This window comes from Stigmatopora nigra, chromosome 18 (assembly GCF_051989575.1).
Source record: "Stigmatopora nigra isolate UIUO_SnigA chromosome 18, RoL_Snig_1.1, whole genome shotgun sequence".
Classification (NCBI taxonomy): domain Eukaryota; kingdom Metazoa; phylum Chordata; class Actinopteri; order Syngnathiformes; family Syngnathidae; genus Stigmatopora; species Stigmatopora nigra.
The window spans coordinates 3,523,705-3,540,559 of NC_135525.1; the positions used below are offsets into that span (position 1 = coordinate 3,523,705).

The window sequence follows — 16,855 nt, forward strand, 5'->3', positions numbered from 1 at the left end:
AAACATGTATTCTGGTAGTTATAATGTTTAATCTCACTGCGGTTTTTCATTTTTCAATTATCGTGGTCTTCATTAACCGCGATATTCGAGGGATTACAGTATTGCAGTTTTTACAAATTTTTATGTTAGGCGATATGATGAGAGGAAGGATCAAAGGTCACAGAAATTGGAAATAATAGTGGTTCTCTGAATTTGCCTTCTTAGGTGAAAATCTGAAGAGTCAGACTGTTCCTGCAGTAATATAGTTTGATTCAAGTGATGTCACGTGTTACAGGTAAAGGAATTGCAACTTGAACTGGAGTCCGAGCAGAAACGACATGCTGAGAGTGTCAAGACACTGAGGAAAAATGAACGCCGTCTCAAGGAGTTGGTCTTCCAGTCTGAGGAAGACCAGAAAAACCAGCTGAGAATGCAAGAGCTAGTGGAGAGGTTGCAGAACAAAATGAAGGCTTACAAGAGACAAATCGAAGAAGCCGTATGTATTTTTAAAATATCCAAAAATGTTCACAATAGTTTTTTCCTCAAATTCACCATTTGTCTACCAATTCCAACTTAGACTAAAAACAAAAGAGTAAAAGTTTTTCTTTTGGGAAACTCACCTCAATTTCACAATTCCTTAAAATTGACATGCTTCATATGCAAATTTCCAAATTACTGGATACATTTTTCAAACTAGAATATGTCCAATATGCAATAAATTATATTTGCAGTCTTCATGTCACTGTCATTTTGATGTTGCTCTACGTGTTGTGATCTCTCACAAATAATGCAGGAGGTGCAAGCCAACATGAATTTGGCCAAATACCGGAAAACAGTCCATGAGCTAGACGATGCTGAGGAACGGGCTGACATTGCAGAGTCAGCGCTTACAAAGATAAGGTCAAAAAAGAGAGGGAGCTTCAGCAAGGGATACTCCTCTGTATGTACTTACAACCTTAACTGGTTATTTAAATACACTGCATATGAATTATTGCTTTTTCTGCCTTCGATTGTTTTATGTTGATATTTGTGACATACAAGTTTTTATACTTCATAGACATTATTTCACCCAATTGTGGCTTTGATATAATTTTGCACATTCATTCTTGTCCTAATATTTCTATTTTGTGTGTTTGCAATCCTCCTGCAGGGTTACAGCACCCCGTTCCCTAGTGTGATGCGGTCAGCCAGCTCAGTGGGCTCAGAGGGCCGAGGTGAAAAAATCCTGAGTGACGACAACGAATCCGTCAGCTCCCTTATCCCAGCTTATCTCAACTCCCTTAAAAAGCTCATGATCGACTAGAAAGACTGTTGTCTTCAAAAATGTCAGATGCCATTTCAAGAAGACGCTCAAACACTATGAAGACTTGAGTGGGACTAAAACAAATTTTTACTTCACCTTCACAGTATAAAGAAACACCTAACTCAGACACCCACTTCCTTTATCATTAACACAATTTTTAAACACAGGTAATAGTCTCCTAGGACAGGAATATTTTAATGTGTTGCGTATATTTTAAACTGTATTTTTTCATTAAGTGCTCTACTACACACCAATTATTGGTAATTGCAGTCTTTTTACTTTTACAAACACCTGACATAAAGCTTAATAAACGACTGGTGTGTTTTGCATTCAAGTATTACATACAGATTAAGTAGAACTTTAAACATCAGCTGAGGGTTAAGCAGCTATCATAATTCATGTCTTGGTTTATGGGTTGTTATAATGCAAATTAAGTGTAGTAACATGCTACCAATATTAGTTTTAATAAGTTGCCTGGTGGATTGAGTGATTAGCAGACCGTCTCACAGCCGTGGGGTCCTGGGTTCAAATCCAGTTCAATCCAACTGTGTTGAGTTTGCATGTCCTCCCGGGCCTACTGAGGATAAAGCAGTTCAGAAAATGAATGAATTAATTAATTGATTAAAAAAGTTAGCATTTTGAATGATAACCACAACACAAGAGTAGCCGACCATCTAATTAATTTTTAATAGATTTGGATGGATTCAAACCACATGGGTACTAAATTGCTATTTCAGTTAGCTTTTTTTGTTTTTTGCTTCCCAAAATGCACACTAAAGATAGAATCACAGTGACACAGTGAGTGAGACCAAAGAATGTGGTTAGTAAACACAGATTTCACAAAAAAATGGAAAACATCAAAAATACATGGGTGTGTCTTTCACATAAAAATACTGTTCTAACTTTAAAAATGTCTACCTTTTACCACATTATTTCACTTTTGAATGGGAAAATATTATTGTCTTATTAATTTTATTGTGATGCAACTTAAACACACCAGTGTGTAATTATTACTTATCAGGAAGGTGTTTAAAAAAAAAAAAACTTTTTGTTGGTTGTTTTATTTTCTCCTCGTTATTGCATATTAAACTTGTATATCATTACACAATGGTCCCTGATCATAATAAACATACTTTTAAATTATGTTTCTTGGTGATTTTGACTAACATTTAGCCAATTATTGAAGCGGGGTTAGTTTAAAATGATCAGAACATGGTGTTGAGTGGTTAACATGTTCGCCCCATAGTTCTGAGATCGAGGGTTCAATCCACGGTGGGTTCCAAACTTCCTCGTGCCTGCATGGATTTTCTCTGGGTAATCTGGTTTCTGTCATGTTCTGCTGCTGGCCTGATTTTGTTTTCCATTATTCCATTAGGCCAGGTGTGTGGCGTTGGGCGGAGCTCTCTGTATCACACCTGTGTTCCATCTCGTCAGAATGGCATTTAGCCAATCCAAGACAAGGGTGCTTAATAATTACATTGGTAGTCGCAATTGCTAAATTAAAATGTAGTGCCCACCCATGTTTTTAAGTACTTCGCTAGATGAGTGTTTTTCTTAATTTAGTCCCATCCATGTGTATCTTCTGCCTTGTGTAGGTATTGACAGGCTTGTTTGTTATCTTCGGACTCTTCTCTTTATCCATCTCCCTCGTCACACACTTGCTTTTTGTGTTCGCGTTTTGCGTGTTTTCTATTGGCTGAATATTGTAACATGCCTCCTGGCTCAGACTCGTCTACTTTGGGCTTTATACATACTTCTGCCTCTGCAGAGTGTAACAGTTTTCTCCCACATCCCAAAACATGCCTGGTATGAATGTGTGGTTGTTTGTCTCAATGTGGCCTATGATTGGCTTGCAACCATCTCATGACACGCCCCCGCCTAGTCGCCATAGATGGCTGGGATAGGCTCTAGCACTCCTCTTGCCTCTTGCCTCTTGCCTAACCCTAACCCTAACCCAATGCATTCATTTGACTTCATATTTGCTTTAATTATTAGCAAGTTTGGTGATGTAACACTGACCACATTAAAGGGTGAAAAACCAGATGAATGTAACATAAGTAAGCCTAAGGTTGGTATTTGGACTGTATCAATTTGAATAATCTCTTGTATGAATGAATGGAAATTGAAATCAGCAGTTAAAACTGCACATGTTCCTCAGAAGAAGGCTGAGGTTCAGTTCTTGCATATAGCATATAATGTATTATGTGAGCTGTATTTGCGTCCACAGTGATTCAACACTAAAATATTGTAATTAGAATACATTCTTTTCAGTAGCATCTGTTAAATCAGTTTTTGCCAACGTCTGAAGTCTCAAAAGCGGAATCATCACAAGAGGCAAAAACCTCATCGAAAACAGCAGCTTTACACTGCAGCATGACAAAGGCCAACTTAATATATGTACACTGTTCATTGATAGCCTTTCTTATTCCTTGAGAAGTCCTGCATCATTGAAGCATGCACTTGCTTGCAAAAAAAGGCATCATCTTCAGCAGTTTCTTAATTGGAGGTTACTCATTCCCAGCCTTTGTTAAACATAAAAATATCATGACTGTATGAGTTATCCAACACGGCATCATCTGGCAGGAATTTGAAACTGCAAGGCCCTGTCCAGCAGATATTATATCTCTATGTCCACTGGCCTGATTTCTCCAGTTTTATTTTCTTGCACCCACAGCTCTCTGTCTTTGGTCGGGTCTACACACTGTAGCAGCTGGTCTACTGGCTCCATCGTCTGGAAAAAGACAAAAATTGCAGTACATTGTTGCCTGAGATTATTTTGAGAAGGTACATACATACAGTGGTGCCGTTACTTAGGAATGTTTCTGTATACAACATTTTCAGCTTACAAATTATTGTTCCAATATATGAAAACAATCCAAGTTACGAAATCCCCCAAAACATCAATACATTTCCCATATCAATTATTTTATTTTGAAATTGTCGCAGTAGCATTGTGTCCTGCTTGACAATACCCCTACACTTCACTAGCCTCCCATTGGCTGTCTCACACAATCAACTTTACATTTTTTTGAGGTTGGTTAAAGCAACTTTTGTGTTTATTTAAAATTACTGATGCGAATGAAAAGGAACAAACAGGCCCTATTATCCATTCATGACTGATATTGCAAGGCAACATGGCCGTAACCCAGCTACCATCGGTATAATGTTGAAGCCTTTTTTTAAGCTACCAGATAAGTAATTGATGTTATGAGCAGTTTTACAAGTAGATTGTAAATTGAGTGATTCACTTGAAAACAGTGGGCGAAGAAATGTTTGCATTGCATATTGTTTGTAGCACAAAATAGACAGGGTGTGCATATTGAGAGCTTTATGTTATAAATATTTAAGATATAGGGTAAGGGTTTATTATGAGCTGCTTTCATTCAAAACCAATCCAATTTAGAACATGAACAGCAATTAATGCTTTAACATGGATTTGAGGCAATGAATTCTTACACTTTGATTGAACATGTCCGTTTCGTGTCGTAATGTGGTGTACTGACACAAGTGCTGCCGGATCATTTCCACTCGCTCCAACTCCAACTGCTCCAACTCCTAGAGAGGATAAATCACTTGATGTACAAGTTGAAGAAATTGATAAACATGCATGTCTTATATGGTATGTAGAAGTATAAATGGGTGAATGTAAATGATTGGCACTTTGTGAAATCATTTATTTCTTTTGGATTTGTATGGACATTGTTTCCGCTGGCATGCACTTTACCAAAACTGTGTCTTGCAATTTAAAAGATTGGTTTTAATTTGTATTGGATTGGCTTGGATAACTTTATTCATCCCGTATTCGAGGACCCATACTACTGAGTCCTAATCTATTCTCATCTGTCCTCTTGTGCTTCTCATGTGGTTTTAGTTACCTGGTGTACACCCTTATAAGGCATCCCATCCATTGACCAAATAGTTATGAATGTTTTGCTGCACGACTATAAATATACAAAATTACAAAACTCACCAGACTGGTGGTAACCATCTCCTCAAACCATTTGGACTGTGACTGGTTGTATAAATCCACACAACGCATTAGCTCATCTCCTATGAAGAACATCGACAAGATATTTAAAATCCACATTTATTATACACTTATCACCATGTTTAAATTAAACAAGTGCATTACATTCTTTGTCCACTAGATGTTGCTAGTTAAGAAGAAGTGATATTAATGAGATTTTTCCCCAAATCTCAAATATTCCATAGTTTCAAATATCTCAAATTCACTCAAAAAAGTCTAATAGGAAGACGTTACCTGTTTGTATGCATTACGTTGTTATACACTGGATCAATTCATTTTTGCATAATTCAGTAGTCTTTTGTAAATGTCACCATTACATTTCTTCATTCTTTAATTCGTTTTCTGAACTGCTTGTCCTTACAAGGGTCACGGGGTGCTGGAGCCTATTCCAGCCAACTAAGGGAACCAGGCAGGGGACACCCTGAATTGGAGGCTTGTCAATTGCAGAGGACAAGGAGACTAAGGACAACCATTCACGCTCACAGTCATACCTAGAGGAAATTTAGAGTTCAACTAGGCAACCATACATGTTTTTAGGAAGTGGGAGGAAAACGAAGTACCCGGAGAAAACCCACACAATGCCAGGGAGCCCAAACAAACTCCCACCACGAAGGTCCAGACCTGGATAAACCCCTAACTTGCTAACAACTGGGCCGCAAAGATGTATATAATATAAATTTTGGATTTCCTGATTTGAACTTAATGAACTAATTTTTTAACCTAAAGATTCACATTGATTGTGTGTATTGTTTTTAACAACTGACATTTTTAAACTAAATATCACTACTTTACCCCACTTTATTGGTAACAAGCTGCTTGTCTCTTGTTGTGAATCTTTGCAGTTTATTATTCAAAGCAGCTTGCATATGAATGTTCTTTTGTGAAATCTGGCAGGTGCAGCCTATAGGATGGCACAATTTTTATCATACAGGCAGAGAATATTGTAAAACTCAATCTAATTAACTGGGCTTTCACTTATTTTTGTAAGGGGAGTTTTACCAATCACATGAGACTATGCAATTATGTCCCATGCCTACTAACACAAGCATCTCTGAAGATAAACAACAAAATAGAGAAGCTGCTCGAAACAAAAAGGAAGTAAAGGAAAGCTTGCTCAAAACAGGTAGAAAGACTAAATACATGTTGGGCAAATGTGAGCATTAATAATGTGCAATGAGTACACGAGAATGAGACTGTGTTATGGGACGATATTAAGCGTTGTAGTTGTTTTGCTTCAGTCTGTGCTCTGCTTCTCTCAGACTCAAGTGATTACAGGCAAGCAGACTCTCCAAACAACATCAACAACTGCCACTGTTTGTCTCTTCGGTTGCATAAGCATCAGAAAGGAGGGAAGACAGTGTTCTGTGTCCGTACACAGAGACAGTTTGGATGGAGGCTTTCACACTTGTTTGTGACAGCATGTGGTCGGTGCCTGGCTGAGTCATGACATCACATGGCAGAGAGAGTCGACATCTGCTTTTCCTCAAGAAGCACAAGCCTCTAAAATATTCAAAATGCACCTTACAAACGATGCTAAGACATGTATCAGTGTATCTTGGTTGCTTAGCTGGGCTGAGATACCATTTATATATTTTAGGGATTATTACAGGTTTATTACTAAGATCTTTTGGGCGATATTTTTTTAATGCATCTTACCCTTGCTTGCACCAAAAGTGGCCCTTGACTGTTTTGATTGATCTCAATTCGATTGTGATTTACCGATCTACCAATCTATCGATCCAGATGTACTGTTACACCCCTAATCCTAATACAAATATTAAATGCATGTGAAGCCAGTGTTTTATACCTTTTATACCAGAAAGGGCAAGATCCTATTGTCAAGCCACTATAAATTAATTTAACTCATGACATCCTGCTATTTCATTCAATCTCTTGTTTTCAAATGTCACTATTAAGTTTTTTTTTTTATTACTGTAATTTCTGACTGTTAACAAGTACATTGTCATTAGTAGTTAATTGTATATAAACACACTGTAATATTTACTTAGTATCAATTCCCCCGACTGACCTGCTTGAGTGGATTTCCTGCGTGCTTTCTTGATGTCTTCTTCAGCCTTGGTGTTGAGTTTATTCTCCAGTTGCTGGGTTTTCAACTCCAACTCCTTCTGTCTTTCTGCCAAAGCTTTACGGGTCTGAAAGGGTAAATGACTTATAGACACTCTCCCATAAATTTAAAGGAAAAAAATAAATAAAAATGTGTACCTTAAAATCTCATTAAGATTAAAAAAATATAAATAAAAACATTGAATAAAATTAAATTCAAATAAACTTCGCTTTTTACTGGCGCGTCAACTTGAGATCATCCAACATATCTTTTTTTAAATTAGAATCTCGATAATCAAACATTGAACAACATGTGTCAAATTAAATTTTGGAATAAACATTTGAAAATAAATCCTTAGCTCAAAAAAAAAAACCTTAACTAAAAAAAGAAAAAAGAAGGCACCCGTAAGTTTGTTTCGGACAAACCAAAACTGGAAGTTTAATATGTTGGGCCTTGCAGACCTTTTGAATTTTTCCCAAAATATTTAAATATATTCCTTTTTTTGGCATTTTAAGCAAATGGCACCTGATATTCAGGTTCAAATTATGTGGCTAGAAGAAAAATGTCAAGTAAGAAATGTACTACCTTTTCCACCGAAGAATAGCGACCACTGAGTTGCTTGCGTAAGTCTGTAATATGGTGGTCAAACCGCTTCATGTCCTTCTTAAAGTTCTCCCTGAAGCTCAGCAAAGGTTTTTCCACTTCACTCTGGAGCTAGATAATAGCAAAAATACTATGAGAAATGGTCTATAGAAAAAGAGTAAAGTAAAGTCAACTAACGATGAATTGTTGAATTAGATTGCATTGGATTCCTATGATCAAGAAACAGAGGAGGCAATACAAGCATGTTGGTGGAAAACGTCAAATATATCTTAGGGTAAAATGATATCTGTTCACAGTTGCTGTACCCTGAGGGAAGATTAAAGAACTATACTACTTATTAAAGATTATACCTTATTTATTTGAGAATAATGCGCAAATTTTTGGACAAAAAAACTGAAGCAAAGTTTGGATGCGCATTACACAAGAGGTCTTCACTTTTATGAATCACAGACAAGACCCCACACACACATACACTGCCAGATACCATCATCATCGTCAAAGTAAATATGTTCCATGAATGTAGGTAACAGCATAACAACGATGTAGTTAATTATAATCACACTATAAAATAGCAATTATAATTAAGCATAAAGCTTCTTATTTATTCAAAATCTTTTTATTCATTCATTTCCAACAACGCTTAACCCTGTCAGGGCCTCAGAGTGCTGGAGGAATTGAAACCCCGATGGTATTAAATCTATTTTTTCTTTAATATTTGTGTCATGCATTTTTTGCTGCAACATCTTGAATATATTTTGGAACTAACTGCAATTACTTTTGAGGAGAACTTCAGGTGAACCTCCGCTTCATCACCCAGGCTCTTCTTCAACTGGGCCCAAGCCTCCCCCAGTGTCCTAGGGAGGGACCACACACAATTTTATGTCAAAAACCGGAAAGGACATGTCGAAGAAAGGCAGGAGTACAGCAGCAGATGATGAGTGTACACAGCTGGGGATGTGAAGCGGGATCGGTACAAAAGTTCAGCAGCTACACCACTCAAAAGTAAATCTGGAGAACTGGAGTACCAAAAGCAGCTCAGTAGATAAATAGAATGTATGATGTATGTTATCTGCTACGGCCTTAATGGCTTTGCTTGCTGCTAAAGTACCAGTGTGAAGGTTTGTGTTGTCTCAAAATAAATGAGCTAATGCATATTATGCAAATATTGTTCACATCCATCTGCATTTGTTATGACAGCAAGAAGGTAGATGCGTATTCATGAGTACAAATAAGATGATGAGGTGGAGAGGCAGATGACTTAAGGGAAGTAGCGTGTTTGAAAGATTAGTTCTCAAGGAAATCTACTTGTCATGCTGATGGAGTAGCTAAAGTAAGGGTTACAAATGTGTCTTCTGTTGTTCCCTCCCGCAGAATACATGTGACCATCTTGTTCACACTACATCAATCTAAGTCTAAAATCTACTTTTTTTTTAAATAAATGTAATTAAAGGTTGGTCAGGAATGAGAAAATTTACTCTTTAGACTACTAATATTTGAAAGAATCAGTTTTATGCCTTTCCTATTCCTGCATCCTCACCCTCTTCCTATTGCAACAAAGAAATTTCCCGATTACGGGATGAATAAAGTTATCCAATCCAATCCAAGCTTGTTGTATACGGCCCTTGAGATTACGCATTGGCACTGTAATATTAATTTGAAAAAAAAGTCTTAAAATTGATAAAGGAAGAAGAATTGCAGAATTTGGAGAAAAACATTTCTGTTTTTACGAACAGTACAATGAAAGGGGGCTGTCGTTGACAATAGTGCTTTATTTGGCATGGAAACCTGAAGCTTAATTTTGTATCGGTGCTAAAATCCTCCCCTACTTTTAACAATTTCAAATTGACAGATACCGTTAATTGCACAGTTGTGAAATTAAACAAATTGAGCATATCCATTGCTATCAAACTAATTGTGAAGTCAGAAAGAAATACTGACGGCTGGTGCTAAGCTGGAGAAAGTCAAATGACAGAACCGAACCAACAAAACGGCAATTGTCCTTCCTGACAACAGAGTTGATTTGAGTCAGAAATATAATGGTAGCATTGTGCTACTTATATGAGTGTGGGCTGACAGAGGTTCTATCTGAAATGAATCCGATTACGTCATCAGCCTCCTCATATATGTATATGTATATGGATATATATATATATATATATATATATATATATATATATATATATATATATATATATATATATATATATATATATATATATATATATATATATATATATATATATATATATATATATATATATATATATATATATATATATATATATATATATATATATATATATATATATATATATATATATATATATATATATATATATATATATATATATATATATATATATATATATATATATATATATATATATATATATATATATATATATATATATATATATATATATATATATATATATATATATATATATATATATATATATATATATATATATATATATATATATATATATCTCTATCTCTCTCTCTCTATATATATATATATATATACATGTATATATATATATATATATATATATATATATATATATATATATATATATATATATATATATATATATATATAATATATATATATATACATGTATTAATATATATATATATATATATATATATATATATATATATATATATATATATATATATATATATATATATATATATATATATATATATATATATATATAATATATATATATATATATACATGTATTAATATATATATATATATATATATATATATATATATATATATACATGTATATATATATATTGTGTGATATTCAATACATATACACTTTTTGATAATTGTACTTGTGTATTTGTATTTTTGTATAGGCGTGAAAGCATGTTTTGTGGTAACAATAATCTGGGTGATCCTACTTCACGTTTTATTGTTTGTCGTGGCCATGTCTGGTCTATATTAACTGTGATATTCAAGGGATTACTGTACACTTTTAATTGCATTGTGTTATTCTCAATGTAAAAACAGCTAAACTGGAGGAGAAATAAAAAAAAGGGGGGGAACTATACTTTTTTTTCTTTCTTGGTAAACTGCTGTTGTAAAATCAAAACCTAAAAAACAGGAAATAATCTGATGCATCTTCAAAAATTACTTTCTAAGGACTGACATTTGCTTTTACTGTGTCTGCAAAACTGTCATGAGGGAGAGGAGATTTTGCTTTCTGTATAACAAAAGAACTCAGGAGTGAGTAACTCACCCTTCTTCCTGGCTTCCTAGAGGGATCTGGGAAAGTTTGGAGAGATTCTTGGAGTATTCCTCCTCTATTTTTATCCTGAGAGAGATGTAAAGATTTTTGTAACTTGTGTGTTTGCGCAAATCACTCAATGACTGTGCATTGCCCATGTCATGCAACAGGGTGATGAACGGATAAAGAGGAAACCACATGAGGAAACCATGTGGTTTTCATGCTAATGATAGAATGACACATAAAAAAGGGAAATGAAGCTAAAGAAAAAGAAAGTACCTCTCTCGTACAAATTCAGCCATTTCTTTCTGCATTTGTTTTCCTTTAAGCTGTTTTTGCAGTAAGACTTCAAAACCAGTAATATAGTTGTTGGCCTGGGGGTCCTTCTTATCAGTCTAAAAGATAAATAGAACAAGCACACAAGAAATGCTTTGAACAAACACTTTGCAGTAAACATGAGAATGTCACACTTCAGCGTAGTTAATGGTTTTATCAGTGCTTAAATACAGAATCAAGTAGCAACACAAAGACAAGGGTGTTTTAGAGTGTAGCAAGGATGTTACTGTACAATAATGTATATTCATTATTACGAAAAAAAAATTCCATGATCAATTAAATAATACACATTATGATGGCTGTATTCCATAACCTCATTATATTTTTTTTTCATACAAGTAATACCGGCCATTCTTTACTTCATTTAAATGAAAAAGGTGCTGGCAGGATCAGATATGTAGTTAGCACAGAAGACTCACAGTTCTGAGACAGATGATTAAATCCCTAGTGGGTTACGACTTCCCTGTGTGGAGTTTGCATGGGTTTACTCTGGGTGCTCCGGTTTCCAAAAAGATGTATGGTAGGCTGATTGAACATTCTAAATCAGCGAGAATGATTGTTTGTCTTATTGTACCATGCAATTGGCTGTCAACCAATTCAGGGTGTCCCTCGCCTACCATCCAAAGTTGGCTTGGATAGGCTCCAGCATATCCACGACCATTGTGTGGTTAAGCGGAATGGTCAATGAATGAATGAAAAATTGAAAAAGGAACTTTCCACATCCATATTCGCTATCCACTATCATGTGGCTGAACAACAATGCACCCATTCAGTAGGAAACTGTAAGGGAGTTGAATTTAAAAAAATGTATAAACACTACAATTCAACTAAGAGACTCAGGGTCACCATGGCAATTAGAGATCCACTCTGAGACTTATTATAATATAATTCTATCAAAGTAGGGGGTGAATGGTTAGTGCCTGTGCCTCACTGTTCTGAACACAAGTAAAATTATCAAGAAGTGTATTTATTAAATGTTACAGTTATATACATGGAAAGATTAATGTATTAATATCTAAATATCGTCTATAGATTAACAATATTGTGAATACATTAAGTATTACACTCGCAGTGATAATAGTTATTCTTAAAAGAAACAGTTATTGGGACCTTTCGCCCAAATGTTTTTGATCAGATTTGAGAGGCATTGGATCATTAATGGAATCTTCAAGAGGCGGCGTAGGGGAGCTTTTCAGGAGGAGCTTTTGCGAGAGGTTTTCGGCACACAAGGAAGATGTTGATTGGGAGTTGTGATCGCTATATTTCTTTTTGGTTCAAATATACTTTTGTACAAAGACATGAAACTGTCAAGGCGATTGCCATATTCAATGGCTATAAACATGTTGTCATCAACCTCCGGGACACTTGGTTTCAAACTGTGAGCCATATTGAAAATTTCTAGTCGATTTCTCAAATACTAAGACCACGTTCACTTGTTTTGGGGTTAATTAAACTTCTATTTCGCTCCTCTGCGTCATCCATCCATCCTACCCACCGAGAGAACTCTATTTTCATTTAAAGGCGATGGTGTCCACCCGCTGGCCGGACTTAAACAGAAACTCAACTTCCACTTTGCTTCCAATGCGGTATCTAGCCGTCTTAGACCAACCAGGGAGCTCTATTTTCGGATAAAGATGACGGAGTCCGTTGTAAGGTCGCCTGGAGCTTTCACTTTGAAACATTTCTGGGAAATTCCACCATCAGTTCCCCTACCCCAGGGCTCCCGGCCGTCCACTCAGAGAGCTCTATTTTTGGATAAAGGCGACGGCATCCGCCGTAAGGTCGACCCAGACTCCCTGCCGTACAGTACGCTCAGAGAACTCTATTTCCGGATAAAAGCATCGGCTACCACCCGCTGCTCGCCATTTTTCTTCTCCGGAGCTGAGTTGAGTGACTTTACACTGTTTTCTGAGTGGCCAGCGGAAGACATTGAAGTGTCTTCTGCTGGCGAGTTTCAGTGGGAATTTTGAGATTTTTATTAACATTTTTGTTAGACTATAGTGCATTTCCACTACACATGGTCGAGATTATACTCCAGGAAATGGCAAGTTCCAAATAATGTTTCCATTTTTTTCTTTCACTCCAGATAAGGGGTCGAGGACCTTTTTGACAGAGAGAGCCATAAACAATTCATATTTTCAAATGTTATTCCTTGAGAGCCATAGTCAGAATTTAAAAATAAATGACCATGTGTGCATTTATTTTTGTCATTTTGTCACTTTTACAGAACAAATGTCTGTGAATTCTTGTGACAACATTGCTACACTGTTGCTAATCAATGAGTATCAGTGAGAGTATGCATGCAGAAAGCTCTAAATTAAGAAACAACAACATATGATTTAAGGGCTTGAGGTAGTCTCAATGCCACAGTGCAGATGTGATGCTTCTATTGGTGCGTTCGGGACTCAGTGCTTTCACCAGAGGTTTTCATATTTGATATAGTATATGAAACCATCAGAAAAGCTGCATATGGCTCCTGAGTCATAGGTTCCCTACCCCTGCTCTAGATTGACTCAATAAATTATCTGCCAAGCTCAAAAGCCAACAATGATTCCCAGCATGCATAGCATGGAAAGATTAACGATGAAAGATGAACGGATACAGGGTTGCATGTATTCACAGAACAGAATGTTAGTTGGTGAAATAGAGGGAGGAGAGTTAATGTAAACAGACTAAAAGTAGTTCTTGACATGTGTTTCTGCCTTCATGGGGTAGGGGGGATTGATTTTATCAACAAAAAAATATTTGATTTTGTAATATTTTTGGTTAGAGTTATTATCTGAACTTTAGTTATGAATCAAAAGAGTTGCTTTTTAAACAATGGTGAACTCACCCAAAAGTAGTCACAGTAACTCCATTCATTTGGTTTGAGCAGCTGTTGTTCTGACATGGAGGTCGACGAAGGAAATGTCACACAATTAATCTGAAAAGAGAAAGACACCACAAGAAAGTGTCAAACAGTGGGCAAATTAATGGATAATACATACAAAATCAAATTAGTAAAAATTAAATGCAAATGACAAAAAAAGCAGTATAGCAAGTTGGAGGCTGACAATGAGGCAATGTGACTACATGCTCATGATATTTAGAATGTGACTGTTAATGATGGTGTTCATGATTTCACTTAAGGAATAACTGGTATACTAATAATAAAAAAAAAATAATCAGTAACGGTCCTGAAAATCCTATGTCGGTCACTGGACATTAATTCTTTCCAGTACTGTGTCAGACATCAAAATCCCTAGCAATCATCCACTTTTGAATTTTACTAAACTGTAAGATAGAAAATGGGTCTGTAAAGGCACACAGAACTTCAAAGATAATACCAGACAATACACAAGTCAGAAGTATGTTACATGAAAGTTTGGCGTCCCATTAATAATACATTAAATAAGCAACACAAGATCAAGTATAGATTGGCGTTTGCTTGTTTTTAAGCTCAAGGCCACACAAAAAAAGAAGACATTAAGGTTACACCCTGATCTATTTAGGGCTGCCACGACGGACCGGAAATCACATCGATTATCAAATCAATTGACGGTTTCAATTTCATAATCAATTAATAATTTCGAGACATTAGTCAGATAAATAAAAATGTTAGAATTCACCTGTTTGAAGTAACTATTATTTTATTTCTGAAGTCTCCGTATAAAGTAAATCAAAAGAAGATCATTGCAAACATCTGTTTTTACTTTGAAAACAATGATAGTTGCCAAAAAATGGAGTCCAACTTTTCATAGAGCCTAGTTTATAATTCTACTGCAGCCAAAATGTTAGGTCAAGAGTTATATATTAGATACAAGCCAGTTAGTCGACTAATCATAAAATAATCAGTAATTAATCGTCTATCAGGGTATCCTAATTGTTTTAGAACCCTACTCTACATTAGCATTTAGTATATATAACAGTCTTTAAGTTGCATTATTTTGCAATTGCGATATTTTCTGATGTCACAATGGCTGTTGTGGCATTGCTTGAAATGACTACAGCATTACAATACATGGTATCAAATTTAAACGTTCACATGCTCAGTCGTAACTTTAGTTGCTTTAGCAACACATTTCTTTGACGAATACAACTTTAGAAAAGCCTGAGTCAGAGAAAATTATGTACTCACTCTATCCTTGTAGAAGGTTGGGACTTTAGAGGCTTTCACCCTCTGAGGATTTATCACTCAGCCTTTAAGACTACTTTGAAAAAACTGATGCTCAAAGAAAACCTTCTCCAGCCTTCAGCTGTCTGATTAAATCTTATTTTGTTGTTGTTGTAAAGAGCTCATTAATAACCACAGTTATGATCACACTAGAGAAATTGATTAAATTTTGCAACATATAGTTATACCATTAACTAAGATCTCAAGACAACAATTGGATGTTTACATCCTAAATAGTTAGGAAGAAGAAACTGAAGGCCTTTGTGCATGATTCAAAAGACAGTTTCAAATAAAACATAGTGGGGAGTAGAAGCTGTGGCACAGTGCGCAGTTGTGGCATTGGGAAATATTGTGTTCACAAGATTTTTTTTGTCATCAGTAATAGAAAAAAAAAAACCAATAATTTTATTTTCAACCTGAGCTTAATGTAAAGTTATCTTCTGAAAGTTACTGATGAAAACACACCAGGTCTATTTCTGCCAAAGATTCTATAAAAAAGCCTGTTGCACTAAGATTATTCAGTGCAAGTCATTCTGACTAATTGGAAGTCTATTGCAATTAGGCAACGCGGTGGAGCGAGTGGGGTCATGGGTTCAAATCCAGGGTCGGTCCACCTGTGTGGAATTTGCATGTTCTCCCCTGGCCTGCGTGGGTTTCCTTCCACATTCCAAAAGTATGCAGGGTAGGCTAATTGGACACCCTAAATTGTCCCTAGGTATGGTTGTGAGTATGCATGGTTGTCCGTCTCCTTCTGCCCTGCAATTGGCTGACCACCGCCTTTGGCCCGAAGTCAGCTGGGATAGGCTCCAGCACCCCCTATGACCCTAATAAGGATAAAGCGGTTCATAAAATGGGATTAGATGATATGAGATTTCAATTAAGGGCAGTGAAACAGTTTTATTCACTGCCACGCCCTCTCAGTCAAAATCGATTGGCCATGTATCGCTTTTAGTGGCAACAGATGACTTAATTTAGATCAGAATGGACACCTAACCGCAGACTGACTTGTGTTGTTGTTGACAGCTTGTTCAGTAAAACAACAATTTTGTGACGTAATGACTTTGGCTTTTAGTAACTTAGCTAACCACATGAACTCCTGCTTAATGCATATGTAGAGAGTTTCAGCCAAAGCCCTACTGATTTA

General features: G+C 35.9%; 2 protein-coding genes across 5 annotated transcripts in view; one reads left to right on the plus strand and one right to left on the minus strand.

Moving 5' to 3' along the window:
• LOC144211426 (myosin heavy chain, skeletal muscle) overlaps window positions 1-2,413 on the plus strand; it is a 30,777-nt gene extending 28,364 nt beyond the window's left edge. For 2 of the 4 annotated variants that reach the window (XM_077738674.1, XM_077738675.1), the window contains exons 20-22: window positions 275-475; window positions 773-919; window positions 1,130-2,367. In XM_077738674.1, the coding sequence (XP_077594800.1) occupies window positions 275-475; window positions 773-919; window positions 1,130-1,282 (501 nt within the window). In that variant the 3' untranslated portion in view covers window positions 1,283-2,367. Of the gene's footprint in view, window positions 1-274; window positions 476-772; window positions 920-1,129 lie in introns of all 4 variants that reach the window. The other 2 variants (XM_077738673.1, XM_077738676.1) reach the window with 2 other exon arrangements.
• An 831-nt stretch (window positions 2,414-3,244) lies between these two features.
• gas7b (growth arrest-specific 7b) overlaps window positions 3,245-16,855 on the minus strand; it is a 30,979-nt gene continuing 17,368 nt past the window's right edge. Inside the window, exons 6-14 of the mRNA XM_077738677.1 lie at window positions 14,392-14,481; window positions 11,502-11,617; window positions 11,235-11,309; window positions 8,753-8,831; window positions 7,960-8,088; window positions 7,339-7,462; window positions 5,253-5,332; window positions 4,739-4,837; window positions 3,245-4,013 (exon numbers count right to left, since the gene is read on the minus strand). Of these exons, the coding sequence (XP_077594803.1) occupies window positions 3,900-4,013; window positions 4,739-4,837; window positions 5,253-5,332; window positions 7,339-7,462; window positions 7,960-8,088; window positions 8,753-8,831; window positions 11,235-11,309; window positions 11,502-11,617; window positions 14,392-14,481 (906 nt within the window). The 3' untranslated portion in view covers window positions 3,245-3,899. The remainder of the gene's footprint in view (window positions 4,014-4,738; window positions 4,838-5,252; window positions 5,333-7,338; window positions 7,463-7,959; window positions 8,089-8,752; window positions 8,832-11,234; window positions 11,310-11,501; window positions 11,618-14,391; window positions 14,482-16,855) is intronic.